The 12,801-nt window shown below is 36.2% G+C and overlaps 1 protein-coding gene across 1 annotated transcript in view; it reads right to left on the bottom strand.

Annotated features, from left to right (window-relative positions):
* Window positions 1-1,230: 1,230 nt before the first annotated feature.
* DNAH8 (dynein axonemal heavy chain 8) overlaps window positions 1,231-12,801 on the bottom strand; it is a gene marked incomplete at both ends in the record, with an annotated part of 108,284 nt that continues 96,713 nt past the window's right edge. The window contains 8 exons of the mRNA XM_084202648.1: window positions 1,231-1,518; window positions 1,975-2,096; window positions 5,138-5,327; window positions 5,418-5,570; window positions 6,090-6,246; window positions 10,684-10,844; window positions 11,220-11,321; window positions 12,486-12,602. Coding sequence (XP_084058774.1) covers window positions 1,231-1,518; window positions 1,975-2,096; window positions 5,138-5,327; window positions 5,418-5,570; window positions 6,090-6,246; window positions 10,684-10,844; window positions 11,220-11,321; window positions 12,486-12,602 — 1,290 coding nt within the window. The remainder of the gene's footprint in view (window positions 1,519-1,974; window positions 2,097-5,137; window positions 5,328-5,417; window positions 5,571-6,089; window positions 6,247-10,683; window positions 10,845-11,219; window positions 11,322-12,485; window positions 12,603-12,801) is intronic.

The following is a 12,801-nucleotide window of genomic DNA, read 5'->3' as shown; positions in this document are numbered from 1 at the left end:
TTACTTAATTGCATTTGGAGATCTCACTTTTTTGTTACTCTTCTCATGATGTTGTGTCTGTGTATTGTTATTTCCTGTATGCCATGGACTTTCTGCAAGAGGATATCCCGGGATGGTGACCTCCAATAGAAAGCCACAGGACTCCAGCAGGAGGAAGGGCCTTTTATCATCTCAGCAGATGCCCAGGACTTTGTCATGTAGCAGCTGCACTTGCCACAGCAGATGCATTTGGACAGTCTTGAATGGCAACAGGAAAAACAGTCCAGTCATGGGGTGTAAGAGAAAAACTGTGCTGCCAAATAAAGGTATCTGAAGGAAGAAGCTTTTTGGAGGTTATTAAAGAAATAGTGTAGACTGCATATCTTGTTTAGTATTACATAAATAGAATTAGTTTATTACTAATTATATGTGGAAAACTCATGGTTAGGATATTCCTGAGTATCATCACAGAATAATGCTGTGAGGGTCATTTGAAGGATTGCAAGCCATACTTTAGAGCTACAAGGAAATGCAGACAAAATAATTATACTTGTAAATAATCTGGTTCTCTAATTTAAAAAAAATCAAAACATATTTAGTAGTTGGAACTGTTCTACTTCTGTTCCCACACAGCTAAACTGGACAGAAAACATACTGGCCTCCATCAGAAATTCCAGACACAAACATTCCTGGTGTAGTTTTGCTTAATCTAGATAGTTTAACAAGAACAAGTAAGATCTGAGAAAGCCCAAGCAAAAAATATGGATCAAATGTATTTTTTGTCATATAGTTTCCTGCAGACTCACAGAAAATAAGGTGTGTATGATGAAGAATCTAGGGATTTAAATTTGTACCTAGGAGATTTTAAATTTTGTCATCATACGTCACTGAAACACAAGCTAAAAGTTCTACATGTGAAAGAATGTAAAAAAGCAAAGTTTTTCTTTTTGTAAGGTTTAATAACATTTTATTTGACATTATTAAAGCAAATATCCATTTAAAGTAATATAATGTGTACTTCAAAGGCTACAATCAATGAACTTATTTGGAAAGATTTACTTTAAAACCATAAACAAACAGCCAAGGCAAACTGAATTTGCTGAAAGCAGAGAAAAAACATCAGTAAGCCAAGACTGAAATGCAATTTCCAGTATAATGACAAGTAGCCTCCAAATAAAGAGCAGTAGAAGAATTACACATTCCATTTGTTACTGGTGCCACATACTCTTCTGCCACAGTAGGAAAAGCAGCTTACTTGATGTCACAGAGAAGAGCCACTCCTCTCAGAATCCAGTGGTCTGGAGACTTTGCTGTCTTTAAAAATACCTCTGTAATAAAGTTCAAATCTGTTCTCTTGGGCTTCTTGTAAAGAGGACAAACATAGAGCCTGGGATCCCTAGGTCTGGTTGAATCCACAGCAAACATATGGAGCACAGGCAGCTGGACAAAAAGAATCTTTGGTGTAGACTCAATGAGTATGCTTCTTCGTTTGTCCCAACCTGCACCTTCCAAGTAGAGCCCGTAGATATAAACTCCCTCCTGTGTGAAGAGTAAGCAGATACATCACAACATATAAAACATGATAATTTTCCTAAACCATTTCAAAAAGTGTGTTTTATAGTAAAAAATATCTGACATTGAATCTCTTCAAACAATTTAATTTTAAACTATAAAATAATCCTTTTTCAGAAGGTAATGCTACTGAAATGGAGGGCAACAAAAGTTGTTTAATAAAGTCTATATACTACAAAGTTTCATGTAAAGTTTACTATAAATTCCAAAAATTAACAGGTGGTACAATGAAACAGTTCTTTAAATATTTTTCTAACTTAATTAATATCTTCATACTTAGTACTTGGCTTCTATGCTGAGCAAAAACATTAAGGTGAAGACAGTAGTAACTTTTTCCTCTATCAATCCAAAATGACTCAATGATGCATAATATAAACTAAATACCAAGATTAATACTGAAACATCTTTGCATGTCATACATACAGAAGGAGGTGTTAGGATTTCTTCTTTGGTTAGCTTTAGCACGTCATTATGTACTGCAACTTTATCTAAAGCCCAGTCTTTATGTGCTCGAGTCGCTTCTTGTTTCATTGCTGTCAGGAATCCTTGAGAAATTAAGCCAGACATTTAGTATTTGTCTCACATTATAAAATAAAATCTTGCTCAGTTATTAGCATGGTTCTGCACTGAACTCACAGACAGATAATCAGTTGTATTGAAAAGGGAGCATCCTGACTAATGATAGCAAACTTTGCTTTGGGACCAAAATAGGAACAAGTGACAAAAGTGGCATACTGTGTATTACACCGAGAAAAATATTTTTAAATGACATGTACTTTTTTCTTCTATTAAATTACTCTATTAAGAAATATTTGGTCAGGACACTGACTAACAAATTACCATAAGGCAATCAACTACAGGATCCGTGATAAATGTGTCTTTCAAGAAAGAATTTCAAGGCAAACAAGTTATCCATTGTGTGAGCTGACGTTTATGTAAAGGCAACGTAGCTAAAAGGTGGGGGTGTTTTAAATGAAAGAAGTAGAATAAATTTCATTGATGGAAAACAGAAAATTTGTGTCTGAATATGATAATAAAATAACTCTGTGAGCGTGGGTAATCTAGTCAATGCAGTGCCTATGAAGAATGAAAAATGTATGTTTTGTTAAGGGAAAAAAGGTGTCAGATAGAAATTAAGGTAGAGGATGACATAACTGAGCAGCAAGTTAGGTGGTTTTTTTGAGTATTGTTTTGAACAGACTTTACAGAAATTTGAAATAGGAAAGGTTTGAGATGCAAAGGGCTGAATAGTTTAAGCACAGATGACAGAGCAGCAAAGAGGTTTGAATGTGTTATAAAGGAGAAAGCTACAAAACCAGAAACACTGGTACCAAGCACCTGGTTGTTTCTGTGTGTGTCAGAAGATAACAATGAAGTAATCAAAAACTCAATATCTGCTATTTTATGCTACAAGATGAAGAACTGCTTGGAATTGAGAGTCATAGAGATCAAGAGGAAGAAAGAGAAGTTAACATAGAGAACTGCATTCATTAAGAATGAATTTCCTGTTGAGCAGTATTACAAATACAGTCTGACATTACAAATATACTCACCTCACCCCTACCCACAGCACACATTTTGCACTTAGCAAACCTGTCTCTAGCTGAAAACTTTTGGGTTTTTTAAACACAGAGGTTAAAGCAATAATAAAGGTCAAGACCACCTGTATCTCAAATTTGTTGCCTATTAGGCTAAATGTTTTAATTTGTCAAAAGAATGTGGTCCATTATCTTCTTTTACACCCCTGGGAGTGATGCTTTTGAATCATCAGAGTTCAGTATGCTTATTAGCTGTGCCACTTAGTACACAAATGATGTTTTGACTGGCATCCCAGTACCATCTCTTCAAAATAAATTGGATGTACTCCAGGCACCTCAGTTATTTCTGAAAGGGACTCTAAAATAGATTTTGTATAAGTACTTTTTACAGTTCTGGCAGTAGGAAGGCCATAAGAACAGAAGCATCACAAAGCAAAGTAACTCATATAACATTCAAGAATTTCAGAGGTTAGTTCTAATTAAAACAAAAACACACACACAAAAAAATCCCTAGCTATCACACAGAAGTTTCTTATGAGAATTTTGTATGTGTAGTTGTATAGGCTGAAGGAGATTCTCTTAGGAACACACACCTCATAATGGGGTAATGGGGTTTTTTACTCATGGAGATGGTAAAAATTTGATTTTCTTCCTCTTTCCTCTAAATGGTAAAAATATCAAACTATAACAGATAATTATAGATAATGTTTACTTGTACTTCACAGCATATCTTTGATGAATTGAAGAAACTGTTCATTAAATACCCTGTGAAATGGATACATCATAAAACTACATTTTGATGATTCTTTGTGAAAGACAAAGAACTGCTATAAATTATGGTACTATTGCACGTTCATAGAATCATAGTACAGCCAACATTGGAAGAGACATGGGAAGTTCACCTGGTCCAACCTTTCATGGGAAAGGGAAGACTAGATGAGATTATCTAGTACTGTCCAATTACATCTTGAAAACCTCCAGAAATGGGGACTCTACCTTGTCTCTGATGAGGCTGTTCCAGTGAGCGATTGCTCTTACTGTACTGTAAAAAGTCACTTTGCTGCTACTGTAACATCTTGCTCTAGATTAAAGCTCTTCCATACTCACAACTTACAGTTTGGAATGAGTGAAACAGTTTCAAACCAGAGAAAAATAGTATTTTCTTTAAAAGCTGTATCATTATCATTAAGTATACTTTAGAAGTTGTATAATATCATGCTACAATACATCAGCAAGATTATTAATCATGTGTTTTCCTTCTTGTAATATAAAAACTGTGGGTTTGGGTCAGACTAAAAGATCTGAGAACCACAAAATCACATAGAATGGTTTGGGTTGAAAGGGACTTTAAAAATCATCAAATTCTAGCTCATCTGCCATGGGCAGGGTCACACACACACAAAAAAAAAAATAGAATTCCACAAAACCAAGTCAAATCCAACCTGGCCTTAGACACTACCAGGACGCCCACACTTCTTTTGTCACTCTGTTCCAATGCCTTAACCCCTCACAGTAAAAAAATCTTCACAGTATCAGTTCTAAACCTACCCATTTTCAGTTTAAGTCTGTCTTCCCTTGTCCTATCACTAAATGCAGTTGTGAAAAGTCCCTCTCCAGCTCTCTTGTAGCCCTCTCTAGGTACTGGAAAGTGCTATGAGGGTCACTCTCAGAGCCTTTCCTCCCCTGGCTGAATGGCCCCAACTCTCTCTTCCTGCCCTCATAAGAGAGGTGCTCCAGCCCTCTGATTTGTCTTCAGGCCCTTTGCTTCACTCGTTCCAGCAGATTCACATCTTTCTGTGAGGGTCCCAGAGCTGGATGCAGCACTCCAGGTGGGCACTCACCAGAGCAGAGCAGTGGGGCAGAACCACCTCCCTTGCCCTTCTGGCCATGTTCTGTTTGATGCAGCCTAGGCTAAGGTTGGCTTTCTGGGCTGTGAGTGCACACTGAACCCATTTTTCATCTTGGCTCCTGTGATACACTCTGGCAGTATAACCACTAAATGACTACTATTCAATGCATTACTACTCAAGTCTTTTCACTAGCCTTACCTTGTGGATTAAAGAATCCAGTTATCCAAAACACCTTTGGTCTTCCTTGGAATATCCAATTAGATAATTGACCATTTCTCTCCAAAAGTTCAGTAAACCAGAAGCCAAGTGTGGAAGACTCCCAAGATACTCTTCTCCATACTTGAGGGATTCGAGCATCATACATGTTATCAAGTGCATCTCTTAAATTCTGAAAGAATTAAATAATATTCAAAGTAAATAAATCAATTTAATGGTTTAAAGCACAGTATTCCATATGTAGTAGAAGTACTTTACTTGCCTCACTCATAACAATAGTTCCATCTATGGCTAGTTTCAGATCATTCAAACTGGTGCGGACAACCGTGATCACCCTCTGCATGCGGTCAATTTCTTGACGAAGAAAAATATTCATAGAGTTTAGCGCTCCCATTTTAACTAAACGAGCCTTTACCTAAATTATAAAAGCACAGAAGGAATTTTGTTAAGTCTAAATTGTTGAAATGCCATTGTAGTAGGCAACATTTTAACTACCCACGTGTTCAGAAAAGTAAATATTAGATTTGTGTATTATTCAACTAACATTTATCTCCTTAAAACTACTGCAGTTTTTACTTTTTGTCTGATACTACCCAATTACACATGATTTTGCCAGAACAGGACCTCACCCAGAAGGCCCTGGAGATTGCTATACACAAAATGTCAAGGCTGATTTTTTTCTGTTTTCCCAAGTAGCTTTGCAAATCCAAGTGTAGTCTCCCCAGCATATCTCCATGGCCAATTGTTAGATGTCTTGATTTTAGATAAAAAATCTTCATGCCAATTCATGCTGGTAGCAATAAGGGTGTTGGTTCCTTACTTGAATCTGCTACTATTTATATGATCTTTTGTACAATGTGGCGTTTCTTTTTTGGACTGTGTAGTGGGAAAACTCAACAGAGAGAGCAGTAGGACAAGACTAAGGTTAGCTTGCCTCATGAGGTACGTAATCTGGAGGAAGTTTCTCTAGCATGTCTTCAGCCAAACGATAAACAACTGATTCACGAGTTTCTCCAGATCCTCCAGCACTTTCTTTAGGCTGAATGTTGGTAATAGTATCCAGAACATCAGCTGATGTATTTCTCTGGTATCTAAGAGGATGAGGAACATGCTATAAGTTACATAGAACTTTTTAATAGTTAATGATAACTTTGTAGAACACACAAAAAACAGTGTGCCATGAAGTCAAATCAAAACTTGCACAAAACTGGTTTCCTTTGCATCCTGCACCAACCATAATACACTGCATAACACACTGATCATGAAGGCTTGGTTTACCACAGTTTTAAAGAATATGAACTTCCCTCTTCCCTGTTATACACTTGCAGCATGCCTAAGTCAGGGATAAGAAGGAGGTCTGAGATTGTGAGGTGGCAGAAAAACCTATGATACTAGGGATTCTGAGGAAAGGGGAGGAAATTGCATATTCCTGATTAATGTCTTCTAAAGAGCTATTTGTTGAGAAGAAGCAATAAAAGTTTTGTAACAAGGAAGAATATTTGCCTAATTACTTCTTAAAAGCGTAATGCGGAAGCAGGAAAAGGTGGAGGTATAACTCTGAAAGCTGCCCCTTTAATAATTAGTAAATCCATTCTGCTTTCACATGTTTCAGGATTAATGACAAGGGCTGCTAGATTTACAGCACTGCAGGTAAAAAACTTCTATTCCATAGTAAAGCATGGGCAGAGCTAATGCAAATTAATGTTCTGAGTCAATACAAAAATGTGAATTAAATTTGTGTGGCATTGGATAATGAAAGATGGTAGACCACATCAGTCCTTCAACAGAAGAATTATGAGAGTATTTTTGCTGGAGGGCTATCCAGTGGCACAGAGCTATGAGAGGAAATAAGAAAGAAAGGCTGAAGTACTGAAGTGTTGGCAATGCCTACTTTTACCTTATGGAATCAGCTACACGAGGAACACACACCAATGAGTGATGTAGAACATACATCTACACTGATTCAAAGCAGTGGTTCGCATGTCAGCATTACTTTACAACTTTCCTATGACATGCATCTCCTCCTATTACTTTGTCATACATACTTATATAAGACATGAAACCAAGGATAGAATGTGTGAACTAAAGCACCTAAAGATGCTTTGGATACCGGGTCACAATACCAGAGAAGCTAGATATTACAGTATTTCAGCAAAAAAAAAGTGTGAATGCAATTATAAAGACTATAAATCAGGAAAATGGAAGAAATACTACTGGGGTTTTGCTTCTCTGAGGATATAATTTCTGCTTCTAAAAGTAGGAATGGTGGGGGCTTTCAAGGATTTTCATAACCCTTGACTTTAGACTCAAAACTCTCAAGCTTTTTTTTCAATTTATGGCCCCATTAAAAGAATGAAACATTTATTCAAGACCACCTATGAGCAGAAAAGATAAAAATTCTTTTGGACTCATGGCTTCATTGGTAATTTGGATGACATACTAGTGGTTGTAACCTTTCCTTTGGTGTCTTGCTGATTTAACAAGTAGTGATTAGAGATGTGTGAACCTTCCTCTTCATACTGTAAGCACCATTCTTCCAATTCTGCTGTCAGACTATTTTATGTAGAAGGTATGGGTTCCCCGATTATTACATCAATTTAATGATAATAAATTACAAAATTTAAAAAATGGTCTTTCTAAATCTAAAAAAAAAAAAAAAAAAAAAAAGAATAGAAACTATTTAAAAAAAGGCAGTTTGCAAACTTTGGGGAAAAGGAGAGAATGGCTTTTGAGAAATAGCATCAAAGGAACGGAATCAAAGGTGATATTGATTGGTGATATTCCTTTCTTAAATGACACAAGCTAGGAACCTTCTGAAGAGAACTTACGTGAATTACTCTTTGAACAAGAATTTTTGTAAATAAAAATAGAAAAGACAAAAATACGTATCTTTACACAATTTAAAGTAATTTTCCACCGCAGAAGTAAGGTTAAAATACCAAGAAAGAATTTCATTTATATTCCACTGGGACATATTCAACATAAAAACCACTCTGGAACAAAATTTTTCTGGGCTTTGGAACATCTCCCTTTACTTTGGATTGCAAATAAAATGAAGTATAGATGCAAACAGTAACAATAAAAAGATGGCAGAAGTCTGTAGAGGAAGTACCATGTTCCTGAGAACAGAATCAGTTGCACGTGATGGGTTGACCCTCATCACATGTAGAGGTTTATGTGTATATGTCTCCAGAACACTTTTTGTCTCGATTGCCCAATTCAGCTCATGTATTTTAGATGTCTGCTTTGTGATGAGAGAAATTGCACTTCTCTCTATTACTGTTAAGGAAGTCTAGAGTAACCAGAAAGGAAGCTACAGCAACATTAAATTAATCTCATTTATAGCATCAGTGTTGCTTAAAGTATGTAAGATAAAGCACTCAATACCTATTGATATATTTTTTTCCCCAAAACAGTATTGTAAAGTGAATTGGGTCATAAGAAAAAAGAAAATTAATTTTCTACAGATTCTGATTTATTCCAAAAAGCATTATTAAGAGTATTTTCTCAAGAGTTTGGATGTAACATCCTATCATTATTTGACAGCTGGAATACATGCCATCAGGGATTTTCTGTACTGGAAGTGAAAACTAAGAAAAAATGCACGTGACAGAACCATTGCCTCAGCTTTCTACAGAAGACAGCAATATCTATTGCAGCACAGTGTTCAAAACCTTACATTCATCAGCTTGCAATAGCTTAACAAAAATGCAGCTACATTTAAGGCTTCAGAAGGGAACCAATTGGGAAGGGGATTTGGAAGAAGATTGTCAGAATATTCCTTTCCTGCTCAGGTACCTGTTAACTATGTGGCTTTGCAGAGCCTATGATTCATACAGCAAGTTAAAATCATTCTCAGTGACTTCAGGTGTTAATCCTAAATGAAAGCATTGAAATTCATTGAAGCCTTACAATTGGAACCAACAGATTGAGCTTTTGGCTGAACTGTAAAACTGCCACAGTAAATTAGTGAAAGATAAGATTTTTCTTGTCCTCAGTAATAGCAACATGGAGAGGTCTTGGCTCTCAGGGTTTCAATTCTAGCAGTTAGACTTCTGCATACACTGAGATGACTTGATAAGATATTATAAGGAGAATTTTAATAGAATTTTATATTGTATGGGATACTAATCCATTTGGTCTCTGCATCGAAGACAAAATTCAGACACAGTAGCTGTGCATTGTTGCTTATAACAGGCCACAATAAGACATGGAAAAAGGCATGAAGCTGTTGAACATTTTCCCCAAACTCTAAAGAAATACCTACAAGGCAAAATCTACAGGAAAAAAAAAAGGGGCCAAAGTAACAGGAATATGTGGAGGTACCAAGTGGAAGAAACACTGAGCACTGAAGAGAAACATGAGAGCTGTTCTTACTCACTAAAGCTCCTCCAACAGTATTAGTCTCAAGTTTCCTCCTATAAATTAGCTCTTCTACCAGCCTAATTTTGGATCTACAGCATGTCTCTCTTCAAGACTTTGTTTAGTTCTCCGTTAAATCTTGGCTCGTCCTTCTTCTTTAATCATTTCTGGAAGGGAGGTCTTGCAAGTATCAGGGAATGACTTGAAACAGAATCTACTCTCAGATTCTTGTCTTCACAAGCATATATTAACAGTGGTATGTGCTAGTGGGAGCTGACAATAAAACTGTGTACTCTTCTCACAGCATGCCTAGAATACAGGCCTCTTGACATGGCATCAGGCTCTCAACTTTGACACTGAAAAATTATGGGAAATTATTGTTTCATCCAAAAATATTAGATGATGTCAGGTTTTCACAGCAGCTCTGCATTTCAATATTTAAAAGTAGAAAAACAGCTGCATGGAGAAACAATGAATGTGGAATGTGGACATACTGCCTATGAAAATGCAATATTTAATGGAAGAATTATTAAGAACTTCAGTGAAATAAATGTGATAATGTTCATATCCTTCTACAGGGCATATAATATTAGAAAGAAATAAAGGGCAAGCTGTTACACAGATTATTTGGAATGAAAGAGTGAATTCAGTCAAAGATAAAATTTTAAGTGGAGCTAGTACTTGGTGCAGTTGAAAAGCCTCTTTGAAATAATAGAAATGGCTAGACCAATTGGAACATAAGTTTGTAGTTGCATCCAAAGGCATGCTTGTAAACCAAACAACAATCCAAAGAATTATTTAACAAGTGTGCACAGAAAAATAAACTGCTTGAAATAGAAGCCAATGCTAGAAACTTTCTCTAGTTGAACTGTATAGATCAACACGTTCATATTAAAGTTTCATAATGCTTTCAATTAAAAAAAGTAAAATCATGAGGAGTAAGCAGTAAGAGTTCCAACTGCTTTAAAAGGACATGTAAAATGTAGCTGAAGATACTGCATTTATAACAATGTAGATACACAGGAAGTGTTCCACTTCAACAGTGAAATTCACATGAATCCTAGGTTTCCAATGCAAAACAGACTTTACTTAAACACTTGATAGGAATTTGTTTCCAAATACTAAAAGAAACATTCTCCATTTTCAATATGTTGAGACCTACTTACGTAATATCAGCATTGGGATGGAGACCAAACACCTCTGGGGTGTCCATGGCAGGAAGTAACTGGATGTAGTCAAAGTACTGTTCCAGAGTTTTGCATACTGGAATTTTATAGCCAGTGTAAAAGCAGAAAGCACTGTCAAACATATTTTCATTAAACCATACCTGCGAAAAATCCATGGGGAAAAAAGAAAGACAGCAATTATTTTGCTACTTAGAGGGCTTTTTAACCTCACTTTTACTCTTGGAGGATTAGGGTTCTTGTTTCAGCTACTGCATGTAATTTTACTTTAATACAACTGTAAATCATTAAGAATTATGTCTACTAAGTTTGACTTCCAGCTGAGTCTTTTTAAGCTTCTGCTCCTCACCAAAGAGGAACCAAAGGGAAGATCCTCACTGCCAAAGAATGATGTTTTGAAAAATTTGTTTTACTTTGAAAACTGGTGAAATGCATATTCAGCAGAAAGAAGAACTTCTGATTTCTGTATTTCAGCTGCCAATAAAATGAAAAATAACTGTATTTCCAAGATCTCCTACCCTTGCAAAGCAGTTAAGAAGACGTTTATCATAGTCATCTGTGACTCGGCCTCCATACTGTACTTCTCCAATCATGTAGCGTACTGTGTTCCATGATATCCCCTGGATGCAAGTAAAGTACATGAAAGACTATAGTTATTATATGTAAGAAGAAGATTTTCATTTAAATACAATCTGAAGCTCATAATATTCTGAAAGGGTAAACTGAAAAAATTATATAACAATACGTTATTTCTAATGTATTTACTGAGCTCAACTCTGTAATTTTATAGAAGGGTTGGGATGATCCTGCTATTATAAACATAGGATCACAGGATCATGTACATTGGAAAAGACCTTTAAGATCATTGCATCCAATCTTTGACCAAACACCAATACAGACCACGGCACTAAGAGCCATGCCCAGTTGTTTCTTCAACACCTACAAGCACAGTGACTCCTCAGCCTTCCTGGGCTGTCCATTCCAATGCTTGCAGCCCTTTCCACTAAGAAAATCCTCCTGATGTTCAACCTAAACCTTCCCTGGCACAGCTTGAGGTTATGTCCTCTGGTCATGTTGCTGGTTGCCTGGGAGAAGAGGCTGACCTCCACCTGGCTACACCACCTTTCAGGGAGGTGCAGAGAGTGACAAGGTCACCCCAAGCCTCCTCTTCTCCAGGCTACACACTCCAGGTCCCTCAACCACTCCTCATATGCCTTGAGCTCTAGAAGTAAAATCTCATAATATATTTTTTATATATATAATATATATAAAATATAATTAGTTGTTACTTGCTTGACCTGACATCAATCACAGCTGCTATTGCCTCTCTTCTTATCCCACATTCCACCCTCCCCACGCCACCCCTTCTCCCTATTTCTCATTTTTCTCTCTTAGCTGAGTGCTGCTTCATAAGGAATGGCTATTCCCTGCCAAGCACTACAAGATCTAATGGTAGCTGAAGAGAGGTTTGATTTGCTCTATCAAACTCGGTAAATATTTTAGCTCTCTTTCCAAAACAGATAATATACAGACTTGTTAATTTTGGATACAGCAGTGAAAAAGAAAAACAAATTTTAATGTTCTTAACAAATACGTATTTTTACATGCATGACAGCACATAAAATTTTTCAGCTTGATTTTCTTGCAGAGAACCTCAACCTTTGATCATTAGAAGTGGCACTAAATGAATAGCAATGAGTAAATTATGATAAACATGAGAAAAAAACAATTTCTGCTGCCATTCAAAGCATTAAAATGTACTACATAAAGATTTTAGCATTCACCTTCTTGATGTCAATTTTTTTTAGGTGATTTTGTATAAACTGAATGCTGGCTGTAAAGTCTGCTGAGTTAAATTCATAGGGAATATTCCAACCCAAAGGTCCAAACTTGCGTCGTTCCTTAGGAATAAAATTAAAATCAAATAAATTTATGAAACAACTTATAATTTTCTTTCCTTAATAAATTTCAATAATAGTAATATCAGTGGAGTAAAGAATTGAACCGGAGAAGAAATGTATCCTAGGAAATAGCTGTATGCCTCATACATATCAATAATACAGCTAAGTTATACCATGAGGGATAAATATTTATAGAAAA

The sequence above is a fragment of the Fringilla coelebs genome (assembly GCF_963513975.1).
Source record: "Fringilla coelebs genome assembly, chromosome: 3".
NCBI classification, from domain to species: domain Eukaryota; kingdom Metazoa; phylum Chordata; class Aves; order Passeriformes; family Fringillidae; genus Fringilla; species Fringilla coelebs.
Note: the sequence above shows the minus strand (reverse complement) of the source record. Positions and strands in the feature narration are given on the sequence as shown.